General features: G+C 48.1%; 2 protein-coding genes and 1 pseudogene across 4 annotated transcripts; all 3 read right to left on the bottom strand.

The window, feature by feature from the left end:
- Positions 1 to 117: 117 nt before the first annotated feature.
- On the bottom strand, positions 118 to 13,988 carry LOC112347794 (annotated as a pseudogene).
- On the bottom strand, positions 6,268 to 7,313 carry LOC112347821. The gene is made up of 5 exons (XM_024679299.1): positions 7,271 to 7,313; positions 6,728 to 7,219; positions 6,630 to 6,675; positions 6,484 to 6,552; positions 6,268 to 6,411 (listed from the first exon to the last, which is right to left on the bottom strand). The coding sequence occupies exons 2-4, from the start codon at positions 7,190 to 7,192 to the stop codon at positions 6,494 to 6,496; spliced, it is 570 nt and encodes a 189-aa protein (XP_024535067.1). The 5' UTR covers positions 7,193 to 7,219; positions 7,271 to 7,313; the 3' UTR covers positions 6,268 to 6,411; positions 6,484 to 6,493.
- Positions 13,989 to 14,003: 15 nt separating the features above from the next.
- Positions 14,004 to 18,389, bottom strand: LOC112347802 (5'-3' exoribonuclease 3-like). Of its 3 annotated transcripts, none has more exons than XM_024679237.1 (22): positions 18,143 to 18,389; positions 17,959 to 18,061; positions 17,816 to 17,892; positions 17,559 to 17,750; positions 17,376 to 17,495; positions 17,261 to 17,323; positions 17,046 to 17,186; positions 16,841 to 16,999; positions 16,717 to 16,794; positions 16,574 to 16,660; positions 16,116 to 16,526; positions 15,974 to 16,069; positions 15,848 to 15,918; positions 15,655 to 15,783; positions 15,520 to 15,596; positions 15,432 to 15,472; positions 15,300 to 15,374; positions 15,089 to 15,249; positions 14,929 to 15,033; positions 14,800 to 14,875; positions 14,660 to 14,736; positions 14,004 to 14,605 (listed from the first exon to the last, which is right to left on the bottom strand). In XM_024679237.1, the coding sequence occupies exons 1-22, from the start codon at positions 18,344 to 18,346 to the stop codon at positions 14,077 to 14,079; spliced, it is 3,072 nt and encodes a 1,023-aa protein (XP_024535005.1). In that variant the 5' UTR covers positions 18,347 to 18,389; the 3' UTR covers positions 14,004 to 14,076. The 3 variants fall into 3 exon arrangements, with proteins under 3 accessions (XP_024535005.1, XP_024535012.1, XP_024535017.1); XM_024679244.1 differs by having other exon boundaries at positions 15,092 to 15,249; XM_024679249.1 differs by lacking the exon at positions 18,143 to 18,389 and having other exon boundaries at positions 17,816 to 17,876; positions 17,959 to 18,051.
- Positions 18,390 to 18,394: the final 5 nt, after the last annotated feature.

Below are 18,394 nucleotides of genomic sequence, written 5' to 3'. Positions count from 1 at the left end.
GATGACAAGAGGAGGAGGAAGAGGAGAAGAATGGCGCCCCATCTCCTCGACTTCCTTCTTCCTCATGGTTTTCCAGGTATGAGTGATCCTGAATAATCTCGTGTTTGACAATGTAGATGGATGTGTAAGGAAAATGCTTCTATTCTTCGTTAACTAAGACCTCGAGGAAATTTTTACAAAGCTCACATTTGCAGTGCCTCAGAGAAGCGTTCTCTCAGCCGCTCCACCTTGAGCACCGACGAATGCTGTTTCCCAAAATATGTCCGGAAGTTGTCGATCAGTATCCTAAGATCGTGTGACACCGCCATCACGCTACGATAATAGTTGTTCTCCAGCCGCTCGCGAATCACGTCCATGGAGATTGGTAGCGCAATCCTGCATTGATTGAAAACCGTTAGCTTCTTTCTCAATCGCAAGAGATTTTTCCAACTTGCCTGTCAAGAAAATCAAGGTTGCTCACGGCCTGCTGCAACCTCCACAAGCCATACTCGTCCTGTGAAAAGCAAAAGCTCGTCACGCCAAGACCAAAACCGAAACATTCCTCGAGTCTATGATCAAAAACAAACCTTGGATTGGTTCGAGTGGAGCACCTCGTCCACGATGTCGAGCAGCTCACGCACCTTGTCCTGCTCGATCTGTGGCGACTCCCAAGTTAAAGGATTCTCAACGTCGTGAAGCTCCCAGGGGCAGTGGTTCGTCGTCGATGGCTCGTCCTTGTACAGCACACTGATGCTGTCCCAGGGGCTGTTTGGAAACTCGGGCGACTTTGCCTTCACCTGAGTTATCGTCCCTTCCCACCAGCGACCACCTTCTTCCTCGTCCGACCTCCACCATGGCACTTGTCCCGACTGGACCACTTCCTGGCCATGGAGGCCTCGTAGCGGCTTCTCTCCACTATAAAGTCGGCGAAGTCTGTCAGCTCCGGCAAGTCGATGCTGAAGCTGCTGCCGCGAATCCTGTACCCGTCTATGAACTCGAGAGTCAGCCGGCAACAAGTGTTCCCCGACACCTCGAGAATGATGTACTCCGGTGATCTCGCAGAACTCGACCGCTTGCAGTTCCCTTTTCACGCTTCTCCAGGGACCATCGTCGTCGAGCCGCTTGTTGTCTAAGTAGTCTTGATGTCCCTGCGATCGACAGTTTCAATTCAAACATAATTCAAGACAAGCTCGTTGGATCTCTTACCTGTCGGAAGTACACCACCTCATCACCATACTGTGGGATGTAGCGCGTCCGCTCCACCTCTGTCAAGAGTAACCAGGACACGTTGCTCGGACTCCGATGCACCGTGCTCAGGTTTCTCCTCACGTGGAAATCCTTGTACCTCGACCCAACGTTCTTCTGCAGCTTCACTTTAAGTCTGCTCGAAGTTCTTCTTTCGGGCTTTCGGCGTCCATCGTCGTCGCTGCTTCTATCCCAGTCCGAGTCGTCGTAAGACGAGCTAGCTTCCCAGTGTGAGGGACGGCCGACGTTTCTCCTGCTTCTTGTGGACCTGCTGTTGGAGAGACTAACCACGCGACCCTGCGCCAGCCGTGTACTTCTCCTGCGGCCACCTGAAGCGTGCTCGTCGGCCTCATAACACTCGGTCTTAGTCGCAACTTTGCGAGGCCTTCTCCTTGAGTAGACGGCCTTGTTCATATTGCGCTTCATTTGTATATCGTCCACGTCCAGGTCCTCACTTGCCTGCTCTTCCTCGGGCTTGTAAGCATCCTCCAGCGACTCACTGTTACTGCCTGGTGAAACCTCATCGTGGTAATCAGGGTCATTGTCACCATCTGGAGCTTCTCCATTCTGTAAGGACTCATTGCTCATAAGAGTGTGATTCTGCTCTCGTCTCTGCTGTTCGTCAAGGTAGTCAGCTGAAAGAGACCTCTCCGACTCGGACTCGCTAATGATCGCCCTTGCCACCACCTTTGTGTCTCCATTTTCTACACGAGTCGCTTCAAGGCCTTTCTTGGTATCACAAGGAACGTCTACCAGTTTATCCTCTTCGGAGCTGCTGCTGCTGTGATAAGGCATGCGAGCACGCTTGGCTGCTTTCCCCTTCTTCCATATGTATCCCTGTTTGTCGTCAGACGAAACAGCTTCAGTGGGATTCTCGTCCGCGATAAAACCATCTGTTTCTGGATGACTGTCATTAGCCTCGGCCACGGGGACCTTAGAAGTGCCTTGTTCTGGTATTTCGAGGCTCCGAAAAGTATCCTCGTTGTTGGACGTTTGTGCACAGTTTCTCAACTTGAGTACTAACTTTCGCTGAGACCTTGGCCGCCTGCATTCACCCACGTCCAAAGTCTCTGCGGGACTCTTCTTCGGAGGTTCATCGTCTTCACGTTCCTGAGTTTCTGTAAGAACTTTCCCGTTGCGTAGAAGCCTCTGGTTCTCGTTCTCTCCAGATGTACCAGGTCTTTTGGCATCCTCAACGGCCAGGCGGCGTGCTTCGTCGTCTTCGTACTCATGTAAGCTCGAAAACATGGTCAAGGCATTCCGAGCTGCCATCCTCATAGGCCTCAATGCATGGTCCGGGTTTGACTTTCTTATCCGCTTTCTAGACCTCAACCTCTGCGTTTCCTCAGGTATCAAAAGAGCATTGTTTGACTCCTCCAAGCGCCTGCGCTTTTGCTTCCTCACCAAGGTTGCGAGTATCTGTAGTGGACAATCACCATTGAAGTTATCAGAGACGCAAAAGCTGGACGTACGTACCTCTCTCTTCTTTTTCCTTGTTCTTCGGTTACGAACCCCATCAGAATCGATTTCGTCAATTTCTTTGTCGGTTGTTTCCGATTCACAGATCGTACCACTTTCTTCATTTCCATCCTCGTCACTCGAGCTTTCTTCGCTCGCGCAGTAATCAGAACCAGAATCGTCACTCAATCCAGTGACTTCTTCATCCCAGTCCATTGCCTCACCATCCGCCGGTTTTTCTACCCATCTGTTGCCTTGCTCGTTTGTTTGCTCGATTGCTTGTAGAGCGGCAACTACTGCTTGAGGCTGATCTTGAGGAATGAACGCTGGATCATCAAACGTTCCCACTGCGAGCTGAACTGACGGTGGTTGCCAGTAGCAACCTAGGAGTCCCAGACGACGTTGCTGGTACGAACTTTGATAAGGTTCTGGATAGGGAATCAAGCCTGAAAATGAAACAGAAAAATAAGTTGGACGAGGTGAGAAGTCACCAGCTTACTTGCATCGCACAAGAGATCTTGAAGATTCCTTTGATGAGGAGGCAACTGAGTTTCCTGTAAAAGAAAGATACTCAGTTTTTGCAAGAACAATACCGGAAAAGAACAACACTCAGGACTAAAACTAAATAAAAGCACTTACATCATTTTTATTTACCTGATCGAGAACGTTTCCATGAGTATCTCGAACAAGAGGCCGATAATCTCCAAGAAAAAACTACACAGAACCCGAAAAACAAACAAACAAACAAACAAACAAAAAGCTGTTAGGAGAAGGATCTGAAGCTAATCTTCCTGATACCTGGTCGTATTTCGCATCTTCGTCGTCTTGACTTGGTGCTCCCGTAGAAAAAAGGTAGACCTGGCCGACCTCATCGGAAACAACCAATGAGGTTCCATCCCTGAAAATTGGCAAACATGAGAACAGTATATGGATATGAGAACAAGCTTACGGTGAAAAGTTGCCATCGACAAGATTATAATCTCCCGTCTCAAATGTCCTTACTGGACGGCCCTCCCAGATCTAAAACAAAATTCGTGATCATTTTTTTTGAGCGAATACACTTACATCCCACACAATAACTCGGCCATCGTAGCCCGCACTCATTGCAATGCGAGGATTGCATGGATGTACATCTAGCACGTAAGTCTAAATAACAGTTGTTAAGAAAGAATGAAATCAATACATTCCATTTCAATACCTGCTTGGTATGGCCGGTTAAACAGTGCACCAGACTGCCATCAACCGCATTCCAAACACATATCCGGCAATCTGCACATCCATGTTATTCCATAAAATTAGTTCGTGAGGTATCTTACCCATAATCGCGGCGAGTACAAAACGATTGTCCAAACTCCAGACTATCATATTAACACCTCGAGGAGTCGGAAGCAGTTTTTGTCGAGGTCCACCAGTTCGAAGGGGAGGCTGTGGCATCGGAGGGGGCGGTACTTTCAAATGATAAGCTTTCACCCATCGACCTAGCTTCAGCTGGAGGAAAGAGGAGCAGTCATGGCATTAGTTACACAGAAAGAAAGGCCATGCACACCTGTTTCCTAGGACGAGGAGACCAGATAATAGCAGTGCCGTCTCTTGAGCAAGTAACTATGCTATCTTGAGGAAACCTGAACAAAACCAACGTTAAAACCAGATAGCAATGAGCGGCACAGTATACCAGGTTGTTTTGAACTTCGGTATGTTGTCAGGGACGTTGTCATCCTTCAAAAAGTCGACGGGAGAAACTTTGATTGGCTCTGCACAACCACTGGAACAAAGGACGATTGATGTCAACGAGGACCAAGCCAAAGAGGCGAACCTGAACTGCACGTAGTTAACTACATTCTCGTGTCCACTAAGAATGTCATGCTCATGATTTGGCCTTCCAGTGTACTCGTCCGCCCACTTTCTTGCGTCCCAAACCTGTTCCAACAATTGTCAGAAATATAAAAAGTCCACTTTAAATGCTTACCCTGGCAAGCTTGTCCGAACTCCCAGTGACAAAGTATGAGCCATCTGCATTAAACGCACAGCACTGAATCTGATTTGTAGCCTGTGCTCGATTCTCAGCTCCTGCAGCTGGAAACAAGCTTTTAGAAGACCAAAAAAACACCGGCAGACTCTTTACATTCGGGTTCGACATCCGGCTTCGGCATGTAGACACGTGAATTGACAGAAGAATCCCGAGCATCCCAAATACGGCATGTTCCGTCTTCAGACGAACTTGAAACCACGAGATTTTAATACAAGTATAGTGGAAAAACCAAATTATTAACACTTACGATAGAAGATGGTGCTCACAGCCCGGTCGAGGACTAAATTTGATGGCCGTTACGCCCGCCGTGTGGCCACGAAGTATTGCAACCGGAACACCATCTGGTAATCCCCACTATAGGCAGAAGCGAAATAAATCAAAAGAAGAAACAAAAACACAACAAAGGAATACTTACAACACGGATGGAGGAATCGTTAGAAGCTGATGCAACTAGAGTGTTCGAACTACTTACAGACAAATCGGTTATATCCCCCTAAAAGCCAGGTTTTAAGCACAATATTCGAAACGGATGCAGAAAATAGTACCTCGTGTCCTCTACAGCTACGAAGGCAAAGTCTATTTTCTACGGACCATATCTTCACAAGCCGGTCGTCCGAGCCAGTGACAAGATACCGTCCAGTACGATCAAAAACGGCTGCACGTTTATCGCTTCGTTAATAGGTCTTGAAAATCAAAAAGAAAAGAAACACGTACCACAATATACCGCATTACGATGACCCCTTAGCACCTGGATGATTCTTATTCTGTTCACCAGTACAGAAGGCTTGATGATAACATGTTTCACAGTCCGTGTGGATGGCGGTCTGTGATGCTTTGCAAATCCACCACCAAGTTCACGGAACGCGAGAGCATGAACTTGGTCAGCTTGCCAATGCGGCCATCGCATTTGTTCTATTCTCTTGGTAGAGATACTAGTAGCATTGCTTTGCTCCGCTGTATGAAGTTTGCTCGGATCAGCAACGGCAAGATTCGAAAAGCACACGGCTTACATTCCAAAAGCGAGAATGCTCCTGACCCCAAAAGCGTAGGAACGTCCGCGGCGGTCAATTGCTTGGGAACTTTCGCATAAAGCAAGGACGCGGACTTGTCGTGAACAAGTAGTTGCTGCAAGAGCTTAACCAAGTGGTTGTTGTCAACGTTCTTATATCTGAAAATCGAAAAAAAAAAATCCATCCTTTTGTCAGCAAGACAAACCGAAAACAAAGAACTTGGCGACACACAATACCTCTCGGCAACTTGCGCGTAGCTGAGTGGGAACGACAAACCATCGTCATTCTCGTCGGCGGGGGGCGTTCCATTCCTGATGGTACCTCCGGGGCAAGAGCTTGTGCTGTAGGAGCTCGTTCCAGAGCTAGTCAGTGGCTCTCTCGTAAGGGCCTCTCCTCAGGAAGTGCATGATAACTTCCCCAACTCGATCTCCTCGTCTTGTTCATGCAGGTGATGATCAACTCCAACATCAGACCGTAAAGCCACGAATGTTAGTCAGTCTGCACGAGAGGTTAGCTAAGCTGCATGAAGATTGCACCCGAGTCTACTTGAAGACAGAAAACTTGAAAGCTTCGATTGAATGTTCCGTTACCATACAAAGCATTTGAACCGAGTGACTATATGCGATATCCGCAGCTCCAAAGGACCTCCTGAATAAATAGTCTCCTGAATAAATAGTTACACTCATCCACCTACAAGGAAGTACCAATTAGACAATGCCAGACCACGTTCATGTGTATGTTCTTGCCCGGAAAAAGACTTACTATCAGAAGCTCACGACATATGAGCCTTTTTATTTCGAAGAACGAAGATCCGAATCAGAAAAATTTTTCCTGAGAAAAAAAAAGAACAGCTTTGTCGTTTCTATGAATCAACTACTGATCATTGAACCAGCAGCAGCGCCACTTACCCACCACTGTGCTCTTTGCACACGACTGGATCAAGCCATCCAAACCCTGATCCAGTATTTTAAAGGCCGCACAAAATCTAGATCTAACAAATGCTTACCTGATAGAGGGATGTGGAACAGTCGATCATGACTTGGTTGTGGGCTGCTATAACATCCTCCTTCACTGTGTCGTGAAGTGCCTGGAGGTCCTCCTTGATTGCAGCACGCATAGCCGCAACATTCAGTGCTCCAACCACAGCAACAAAGTCCTCCTTCAAGGCACCATGGACCTCCCTCACTGCTGCACGGATGGATCCCATTCCTGCTCCAACCACAGCAACAACGTCTTCCTTTATGGCTCCACGGATTGCTGGCACATCCTCCCTCACTGCACCATGGATCCCTTGCACGTCCGCCCTCACTGCCGCATGAATGCCAGAGGCCATCACCTGGAGATTCTCAGTCACGGCTCCCATTCCTGCACGCATGGCAGATGCCAGCACCAGCACACAAGCTGTGGTCACGATGCACAGCACACTGATCGCAATGGTGCTAACAAGCACCATCGCAATCAGAAATTCCATCGCCAGGTCCGCAACAAGGCTTTGCAGCTGCGAGAAATCGGGGTTTGCAGCAGCTTTGCAAGACGGAATGACGCTTACCAGAATTTCGAGCCACCCGCCCTATCTTCGCAAGAACCCTATGCTAGCGATCCCTTTTTTGGAATAAAGGCAATGTTACGTACAATGGGCCACTGGCCACTTTCTTGGTGGGCCGCCGTTCGTACAGTGGTCTGGCGGGAACTCGAGTTCCTTGTCAGTGGATTCTCGCGATTTCCACGCGGCCTCGATGACAAGAGGAGGAGGAAGAGGAGAAGAATGGCGCCCCATCTCCTCGACTTCCTTCTTCCTCATGGTTTTCCAGGTATGAGAGTGATCCTCGGAATAATCTCGTGTTTGACAATGTAGATGGATGTGTAAGGAAAATGTTTCTATTCTTCGTTAACTAAGACCTCGAGGAAATTTTTACAAAGCTCACATTTGCAGTGCCTCAGAGAAGCGTTCTCTCAGCCGCTCCACCTTGAGCACCGACGAATGCTGTTTCCCAAAATATGTCCGGAAGTTGTCGATCAGTATCCTAAGATCGTGTGACACCGCCATCACGCTACGATAATAGTTGTTCTCCAGCCGCTCGCGAATCACGTCCATGGAGATTGGTAGCGCAATCCTGCATTGATTGAAAACCTTTAGCTTCTTTCTCAATCGCAAGAGATTTTTCCAACTTGCCTGTCAAGAAAATCCGGCTTGCTCACGGCCTGCTGCAACCTCCACAAGCCATACTCGTCCTGCGAAAAGCAAAAGCTCGTCAAGCCAAAAGCAAAAGCAAAACCTTCCTCACGTCTATGATCGATCGCGCAAAAACAAACCTTGGATTGGTTCGAGTGGAGCACCTCGTCCACGATGTCGAGCAGCTCACGCACCTTGTCCTGCTCGATCTGTGGCGACTCCCAAGTTAAAGGATTCTCAACGTCGTGAAGCTCCCAGGGGCAGTGGTTCGTCGTCGATGGCTCGTCCTTGTACAGCACACTGATGCTGTCCCAGGGGCTGTTTGGAAACTCGGGCGACTTTGCCTTCACCTGAGTTATCGTCCCTTCCCACCAGCGACCACCTTCTTCCTCGTCCGACCTCCACCACACTTGGCACTTGTCCCGACTGGACCACTTCCTAGCCATGGAGGCCTCGTAGCGGCTTTTCTCCACTATAAAGTCGGCGAAGTCTGTCAGCTCCGGCAAGTCGACGCTGAAGCTGCTGCCGCGAATCCTGTACCCGTCCATGAACTCGAGAGTCAGCCGGCAACAAGTGTTCCCCGACACTTCGAGAATGATGTACTCCAGTCCGGTGATCTCGCAGAACTCGACCGCTTGCAGTTCCCTTTTCACGCTTCTCCAGGGACCATCGTCGTCGAGCCGCTTGTTGTCTAAGTAGTCTTGATGTCCCTGCGATCGACAGTTTCAATTCAAACATAATTCAAGACTGGATCTCTTACCTGTCGGAAGTACACCACCTCATCACCATACTGTGGGATGTAGCGCGTCCGCTCCACCTCTGTCAAGAGTAACCAGGACACGTTGCTCGGACTCCGATGCACCGTGCTCAAGTTTCTCCTCACGTGGAAATCCTTGTACCTCGACCCCACGTTCTTCTGCAGCTTCACTTTAAGTCTGCTCGAAGTTCTTCTTTCGGGCTTTCGGCGTCCATTGTCGTCGCTGCTTCGATCCCAGTCCGAGTCGTCGTAAGACGAGCTAGCTTCCCAGTGTGAGGGACGGCCGACGTTTCTCCTGCTTCTTGTGGACCTGCTGTTGGAGAGACTAACCACGCGACCCTGCGCCAGCCGTGTACTTCTCCTGCGGCCACCTGAAGCGTGCTCGTCGGCCTCATAACACTCGGTCCGAGTCGCAACTTTGCGAGGCCTTCTCCTTGAGTAGACGGCCTTGTTCATATTGCGCTTCATTTGTATATCGTCCACGTCCAGGTCCTCACTTGCCTGCTCTTCCTCGGGCTTGTAAGCATCCTCCAGCGACTCACTGTTACTGCCTGGTGAAACCTCTTCGTGGTAATCAGGGTCATTGTCACCATCTGGAGCTTCTCCATTCTGTAAGGACTCATTGCTCATAAGAGTGTGATTCTGCTCTCGTCTCTGCTGTTCGTCAAGGTAGTCAGCTGAAAGAGACCTCTCCGACTCGGACTCGCTAATGATCGCCCTTGCCACCACCTTTGTGTCTCCATTTTCTACACGAGTCGCTTCAAAGCCTTTCTTGATATCGCAAGGAACGTCTACCAGTTTATCCTCTTCGGAGCTGCTGCTGCTGCTGTGATAAGGCATGCGAGCACGCTTGGCTGCTTTCCCCTTCTTCCATATGTATCCCTGTTTGTCGTCAGACGAAACAGCTTCAGTGGGATTCTCGTCCGCGATAAAACCATCTGTTTCTGGATGACTGTCATTAGCCTCGGCCACGGGGACCTTAGAAGTGCCTTGTTCTGGTATTTCGAGGCTCCGAAAAGTATCCTCGTTGTTGGACGTTTGTGCACAGTTTCTCAACTTGAGTACTAACTTTCGCTGAGACCTTGGCCGCCTGCATTCACCCACGTCCGAAGTCTCTGCGGGACTCTTCTTCGGAGGTTCATCGTCTTCAGGTTCCTGAGTTTCTGTAAGAACTTTCCCGTTGCGTAGAAGCCTCTGGTTCTCGTTCTCTCCAGATGTACCAGGTCTTTTGGCATCCTCAGCGGCCAGGCGGCGTGCTTCGTCGTCTTCGTACTCATGTAAGCTCGAAAACATGGTCAAGGCATTCCGAGCTGCCATCCTCATAGGCCTCAATGCATGGTCCGGGTTTGACTTTCTTATCCGCTTTCTAGACCTCAACCTCTGCGTTTCCTCAGGCATCACAAGAGCATTGTTTGACTCCTCCAAGCGCCTGCGCTTTTGCTTCCTCACCAAGGTTGCGAGTATCTGTAGTGGACAATCACCATTGAAGTTATCAGAGACGCAAAAGCTGGACGTACGTACCTCTCTCTTCTTTTTCCTTCTTCTTCGGTTACGAACCCCATCAGAATCAATTTCGTCAATTTCTTTGTCGGTTGTTTCCGATTCACAGATCGTACCACTTTCTTCATTTCCATCCTCGTCACTCGAGCTTTCTTCGCTCGCGCAGTAATCAGAACCAGAATCGTCACTCAATCCAGTGACTTCTTCATCCCAGTCCATTGCCTCACCATCCGCCGGTTGTTCTACCCATCTGTTGCCTTGCTCGTTTGTTTGCTCGATTGCTTGTAGAGCGGCAACTACTGCTTGAGGCTGATCTTGAGGAATGAACACTGGATCATCAAACGTTCCCACTGCGAGCTGAACTGATGGTGGTTGCCAGTAGCAACCTAGGAGTCCCAGACGACGTTGCTGGTACGAGCTTTGATAAGGTTCTGGATAGGGAATCAAGCCTGAAAATGAAACAGAAAAATAAGTTGGACGAGGTGCGAAGTCACCAGCTTACTTGCATCGCACAAGAGATCTTGAAGATTCCTTTGATGAGGAGGCAACTGAGTTTCCTGTAAAAGAAAGATACTCAGTTTTTGCAAGAACAATACCGGAAAAGAACAACACTCAGGACTAAAACTAAATAAAAGCACTTACATCATTTTATTTACCTGATCGAGAACGTTTCCATGAGTATCTCGAACAAGAGGCCGATAATCTCCAAGAAAAAACTAAACAAAACCCGAAAAACAAACAAACAAACAAACAAACAAACAAACAAACAAAAAGCTGTTAAGAGAAGGATCTGAAGCTAATCTTCCTGATACCTGGTCGTATTTCGCATCTTCGTCGTCTTGACTTGGTGGTGCTCCCGTAGAAAAAAGGTAGACCTGGCCGACCTCATCGGAAACAACCAATGAGGTTCCATCCCTGAAAATTGGCAAACATGAGAACAGTATATGGATATGAGAACAAGCTTACGGTGAAAAGTTGCCATCGACAAGATTATAATCTCCCGTCTCAAATGTCCTTACTGGACGGCCCTCCCAGATCTAAAACAAAATTCGTGATCATTTTTTTTGAGCGAATACACTTACATCCCACACAATAACTCGGCCATCATAGCCCGCACTCATTGCAATGCGAGGATTGCATGGATGTACATCTAGCACGTAAGTCTAAATAACAGATGTTAAGAAAGAATGGAATCAATAAATTCCATTTCAATACCTGCTTGGTATGGCCGGTTAAACAGTGCACCAGACTGCCATCAACCGCATTCCAGACACATATCCGGCAATCTGCACATCCATGTTATTCCATAAAATTAGTTCGTGAGGTATCTTACCCATAATTGCGGCGAGTACAAAACGATTGTCCAAACTCCAGACTATCATATTAACACCTCGAGGAGTCGGAAGCAGTTTTTGTCGAGGTCCACCAGTTCGAACGGGAGGCTGTGGCATCGGAGGGGGCGGTACTTTCAAATGATAAGCTTTCACCCACCGACCTAGCTTCAGCTGGAGGAATGAGGAGAAGTCATGGCATTAGTTACACAGAAAGAAAGGCCATGCACACCTGTTTCCTAGGACGAGGAGACCAGATAATAGCAGTGCCGTCTCTTGAGCAAGTAACTATGCTATCTTGAGGAAACCTGAACAAAACCAACGTTAAAACCAGATAGCAATGAGCGGCACAGTATACCAGGTTGTTTTGAACTTCGGTATGTTGTCAGGGACGTTGTCATCCTTCAAAAAGTCGACGGGAGAAACTTTGATTGGCTCTGCACAACCACTGGAACAAAGGACGATTGATGTCAACGAGGACCAAGCCAAAGAGGCGAACCTGAACTGCACGTAGTTAACTACATTCTCGTGTCCACTAAGAATGTCATGCTCATGATTTGGCCTCCCGGTGTACTCGTCCGCCCACTTTCTTGCGTCCCAAACCTGTTCCAACAATTGTCAGAAATATAAAAAGTCCACTTTAAATGCTTACCCTGGCAAGCTTGTCCGAACTCCCAGTGACAAAGTATGAGCCATCTGCATTAAACGCACAGCACTGAATCTGATTTGTAGCCTGTGCTCGATTCTCAGCTCCTGCAGCTGGAAACAAGCTTTTAGAAGACCAAAAAAACATCGGCAGACTCTTTACATTCGGGTTCGACATCCGGTTTCGGCATGTAGACACGTGAATTGACAGAAGAATCCCGAGCATCCCAAATACGGCATGTTCCGTCTTCAGACGAACTTGAAACCACGAGATTTTAATACAAGTATAGTGGAAAAACCAAATTATTAACACTTACGATAGAAGATGGTGCTCACAGCCCGGTCGAGGACTAAATTTGATGGCCGTTACGCCCGCCGTGTGGCCACGAAGTATTGCAACCGGAACACCATCTGGTAATCCCCACTATAGGCAGAAGCGAAATAAATCAAAAGAAGAAACAAAAACACAACAAAGGAATACTTACAACACGGATGGAGGAATCGTTAGAAGCTGATGCAACTAGAGTGTTCGAACTACTTACAGACAAATCGGTTATATCCCCCTAAAAGCCAGGTTTTAAGCACAATATTCGAAACGGATGCAGAAAATAGTACCTCGTGTCCTCTACAGCTACGAAGGCAAAGTCTATTTTCTACGGACCATATCTTCACAAGCCGGTCGTCCGAGCCAGTGACAAGATACCGTCCAGTACGATCAAAAACGGCTGCACGTTTATCGCTTCGTTAATAGGTCTTGAAAATCAAAAAGAAAAGAAACACATACCACAATATACCGCATTACGATGACCCCTTAGCACCTGGATGATTCTTATTCTGTTCACCAGTACAGATGGCTTGATGATAACATGTTTCACAGTCCGTGTGGATGGCGGTCTGTGATGCTTTGCAAATCCACCACCAAGTTCACGGAACGCGAGAGCATGAACTTGGTCAGCTTGCCAATGCGGCCATCGCATTTGTTCTATTCTCTTGGTAGAGATACTAGTAGCATTGCTTTGCTCCGCTGTATGAAGTTTGCTCGGATCAGCAACGGCAAGATTCGAAAAGCACACGGCTTACATTCCAAAAGCGAGAATGCTCCTGACCCCAAAAGCGTAGGAACGTCCGCGGCGGTCAATTGCTTGGGAACTTTCGCATCAAGCAAGGACGCGGACTTGTCGTGAACAAGTAGTTGCTGCAAGAGCTTAACCAAGTGGTTGTTGTCAACGTTCTTATATCTGAAAATCGAAAAAAAAAATCCATCCTTTTGTCAGCAAGACAAACCAAAAAAACAAAGAACTTGGCGACACACAATACCTCTCGGCAACTTGCGCGTAGCTGAGTGGGAACGACAAACCATCGTCATTCTCGTCGGCGGGGGGAGTCCCATTCCTGGAGAAGAATCCATGGTACCTCCGGGGCAAGAGCTTGTGCTGTAGGAGCTCGTTCCAGAGCTGGCCAGTGGCTCTCTCGCAAGGGCCGCTCCTCAGGAAATGCATGATAAGGAAATAAACCTCCCGGAGATCCACCTCGATCTCTTCGTCCACCTCTGTAGCTTCAGCTGGCAACGGCAATTTGCCGCTGCGCAGATCCCTGAGTGGAATCGGCGGAGGCATTGGCGGCGGCGGCAGCAGCGCCGGCGCGACGAGGGAGGAAGCGGCCACACGGACCGCATCTCCCTTGCACAGCATCCTAGAACATCGGGAGGAAGCAAGACAGAGAAATCGCTGGCAGGCGCGTTAGGGCGGATTGGATCTAAGCCCCGTCATAGCTGAATTGCCGCCGCCCCGCCAGTGAGGCGCGCCGCGAGCTTACCGCAATCGAGCAGTGGAGTCGCCTGCCAAATCTCTGCTCGCCCTTCCCCACAAACTCACAATAACCTAATTAGGTTTTTGCCCAAGAACCCTAATGCTTCTAGCCTTTAATGTTTTACAACACAAGCGTTTGTTCTAGTGTCTTCTTTGCTGTTGGTTCCTTCGTTGCCTTCCATCAATGGCGGCGAAAGGATTAGCACTGCTGTTGCTGAAACGCTGCTGCTGCTGCTGATGAGCAGCGTAAAAGCCATTCACTGCTGCTCCATGCTGCTGCTGCTGGAAGTAGTGCTGCTGCTGCTGGAATTGCTGGTTGTACTGCTGCTGCTGCTGCTGAACTTGCTGCTGCTGGATCTGGTGCTGCTGGAGTTGGAGCTGAGGATAGGACTGATGATGCAATCCTTGCTGCTGTGGCTGCTGCGGCTGCTGCTGTTGTTGCTGATGCTGCTGCGATTGGAGGTTGTAAGTGTATCTGTTGTTGTACCTGTTGTTCTGCTGATACGAATTAGCTTGGAACTGATGTTGGTTCTGCTGATGGTGTTGCTGCTGATGGTGATGGTGGTGATGTTGTTGCGTCGGCCCTCCTCGCTGTGGCAGTGAGTTCACGACCAGTCGACGAGCGGCGTCTCCAAGGGATTGCCCTGAGATGGATCCTGGAGGAGCAGGCCTGGAAGATAGCACAGTTCAGTCCCAAGTGGTTTTCATCTAGTTGTTTTGATACCTGTCATGGTAGTTGTTCCTTCTCCCATGGTCTTCGTGCCACAAGGTTTCAGTTTTTATGTCTTGCTCCGTCACACTCTTTAAAAATCACACGGAAGAGTCAAGTTAGCAGAAAATCTAGCTCAAGCATTTTCACAAAACCTGTTTTGGAGGGATTGCTCCTGGAGGTGGTCTCGTAACGTGCTTGTGATACGCAGGCAAGTGATATATAGCAGACCTGTCAAGTAAAAGTTAGTCCAATCATTCCAGAGAACGCTAGCAATCACTTACAAGACTTGGTTGTCAGTTATATTGGGCATTTCCGCAACAGGAGAGGTGAACATTGGCGGGCAGGCATCCCCGTTACAAAGACCAAAGAAGCCGTTCATCCCATCGCTGTAACACCACCAGGATAACATGTTAGCTGCTGTTAAAATAAATTAGCGACCACGACCTGGCACCAGGATCAATTGCTTCTCGGGCTTGACTGCGCTCAGGACCAGACAAGTGTCCATATTGATCGTAGAATGAGAATACAAAGGGCGCCAGAGTATGACTGCAAGAAACGAAGAGTATTTCCTCCAGCGTACTGTTACGGCGGGCTTCGGCCTCCTGCAGGCACACGATTAGCTTCTACAACGATCAGCAATATCTTGACTCACAGTTAAAGTCGGTTCGACTTTCCTTGTCTCGGTAAGGAGCCTGTCTTCATCAATAAAAGGTAGCTTCGCGACACCCTGCAATCCCCACAGTTTAACAAAAATAATTCCAGCAACACAAGAACAACTATTCACCTGCCATGCTGCTCGCTTGCCATTCATGTCGATCACAAAATCTGCAAAGCTTGACAGTTAGCGAGAACTTACAAAATAGTTTAGCTACCATTTGGATAAAAGTCGATTATAGGCGATTCCTCGTCGCTCATAAGTGGCCTGTAGTGCTCCGGTAAGGCTTCCGAGCTGTAAAGGAACAAAATTTTTACAAATGCAGATGCGCATCAAAAGTGAAAAGATTAACCTTGCCGCTGGCAAAACGCCCATCAGCTGATCAAATGGTTTAAAAGGCTCCCCCAACAGAAACGCTATTCTGATTGTAGACAGATCCTTCAAGTCGGACGCGAAAGGAGCGTAATGGTAAGGGTAGAACCTGCAATAAAAGGGATTGCCCAATGAAAAGGTAAAAAAGAAAAATATGAAAAGCATCAGCGTACCATGTCCAAGAGCACACGCCTTGGTAGTAATACTGGAGAACCCAGCACAAGCCTTCAATATATTTTTGCACCTGAAAACAAAACAAGAAATATTACAGGCACAGCAGAGTAAAGTGATCATCATACCACTCCTTTCCGAACGTCGTCAACTGCTTCAGGTGTATAAGCTTCGAACTTGTCTGCATAGTATCTTTCTTTCCATCCGGCTTCGCCTAGTTTTACCTGGAAGACAACAGTAAGGAAAAAAGAAACACAAAAGAAGTCTTACCGTGTCAACTACTTGGTTAACCAGCTGGTCTGATTTTTCCCGAAGAGCATTCTTGACTTTAAGCTTCAGCTCCTCTGCATTTTCTTGCATATCATCCTCCTTGGTGGCAATCGCTGTCGTCTCATCTACTCGCAAGCGTTTGAGCGGTGGACTACCTTGACTGGAACTTGCACCCCTGAATCCCGGTGAACTTGTGTCCGAGTCTTTCCTAGATCCTGACATTGAGGCTTTGAGATTTTGTGCAGCTCGATGGTTACTCCGAAGCTTGTCATCGCGTGATTGAAAAGGAGAGGGTGCGGGCGCAGTTGCTAGACGTGAACCTCTGTTGCCGGTTATAGCTACTAAATCCGGCCGCACACCCGGCTCCGCATCATCCCCACGCCTTCTTTGCTTTTGCCGGTCCGCTTGCCGCTGCAAGGAGAAATTTAAGTTTAAGCTCAGAACAAAGACAACCATACTTGATGTATACGCGCGCGCTTTTGAAAGATTGTGTCTTCATTCGCTCCAATTTTTTGAATGAAATACTCAACTCTAGAAAGATTCACCTGATGAATAAGAAAAAAAGTGTAAATCTACAAAACACACGACCGAAACAACTCACATCGCCGGCATCAGTGAGGTAGCCTCCCATCCGCGTGAACTCCCTTCTATAGATACTCATCAACAGAGTGATTGCTCCCTGTACAAACCGTTTAATATCGGACTCCAAATCCAGCAGCACTTACCTCTCGAATTTCAAGAGTTGGCATGTGAGGAAGAAAGTCATTCCCTACGAAGAAGCACATGAACACAAAATCGTCGACAATGCGTTCAAAATCGGGTTGAAATCCGGGAATTTGAAGGTCGTACTCCAAATATTCACGCAGCGTCCAGATTTGAAGAAACTGCAGTAAGTATTCAGTATAAAACGACTTGAAGGAAAAACAATACCTGATAAGGCTTCTTTACTACCGGTTCAGGATCTTCCCCATCTCCAAGTTTCCGTTTTGCCTTTCCCTCACAGTTGGCAGCCATGTGTCCTACTTGCCCACAAATGAAACACTTATCCTGCTGGCCTGCTTGAAAGACAACCTGAACATGAAGAAGTCTGTGCTTTAAAACATGATATCTTACGTCCTTGGAACAGAATGGGAATAAAAACTTACCTCCCTAAGAATTGAGAAATGTAGCTCATGAGTCGCCAACGCAAGCATGATCAAGTCCGCATCCTGGAAAGTTTCAAACAGATATAAGGATAAATACGATCATTGATAGCTCTACCAGTCCATATAGACAATGGCGTGTGTTCGGGTCAAAACCGGGCAAATTCCTTTGAAGCCGTATGTAGGACATAATCTTGTGCTCTCCTTCTCCAGGAACATTTGCATCCGAGAGAATAACCTGGTTTGAAACCAACAATGATGTAAACATTGGATTTTTTCAGAAGAGAGCGAAAACACATACCTTCACGTTTTGCCATGCAGGATCGTTGTTAAGCCGAAGGTGCGTATAGTACTGCAAGGCCACAGCCAAGCTAGCCATGAAAGGCGTTCCCGGTGTGATAACGTTGGAGTCGTAAGCTTCACTCTTATCAGAGGGAGGAATTTTACGTCCCTCGGATTCAAACTCGAGCCTTAGCCTCTCTTCCTCGGCTGCCTGACACGAATTCCAAGCTCAAACTATGAACAAGAGAAGAAAACAACCACAGAGGGAGAGCTTACTTTGTCTGCGTTTTCCTTGGCAGTACGAAATCGCCGAGAGCGTTGCTGGTTCATTTTAGCTCTGGGAGCAACACCGTCTGATTCAACCCAATGAACAACGAAAGGACAAGGAAAAACAAGGAACAAGGGAGCTAAGACTATACCGATGGCCATGTAGAGCAATTTCCTGGGACGAACGATCGCGAAGAGCCTATCAATGTAATCAAAGATACACTGGAAGACCTCATCGAACGTAGACGGCGACGGCTGCAAAGCAAAGAGAATATTTTCATTCTAATCCATCGCTGAGCTGACCTAGACAAGGCAGGAAATCGAAATCGCGCTTACCCGATCCTCCGGATGGAAGCAGGGGTGGATAATCCCGTTCATGTCGAGATAGAGATTGTCATACTCGACGCCATTCGGATTTGGCTTGGTGAGATCCACCGGAACCTCGACATCGCCGATCTGCTGAGCTTCCTCCTCGATGGCGTCCACGATGATGAGCGGGTACTTGTCGGCCAGCCATTTGTAGAATGCGGGAACTCCCATTGCCCCGCCCAAAAACCCTAACACTCACACGCAAGAGAGATCAAAATC

The sequence above is a fragment of the Selaginella moellendorffii genome, unplaced genomic scaffold, assembly GCF_000143415.4.
Source record: "Selaginella moellendorffii unplaced genomic scaffold, v1.0 SELMOscaffold_1, whole genome shotgun sequence".
Taxonomy (NCBI): Eukaryota; Viridiplantae; Streptophyta; class Lycopodiopsida; order Selaginellales; family Selaginellaceae; genus Selaginella; species Selaginella moellendorffii.
Note: the sequence above shows the minus strand (reverse complement) of the source record. Positions and strands in the feature narration are given on the sequence as shown.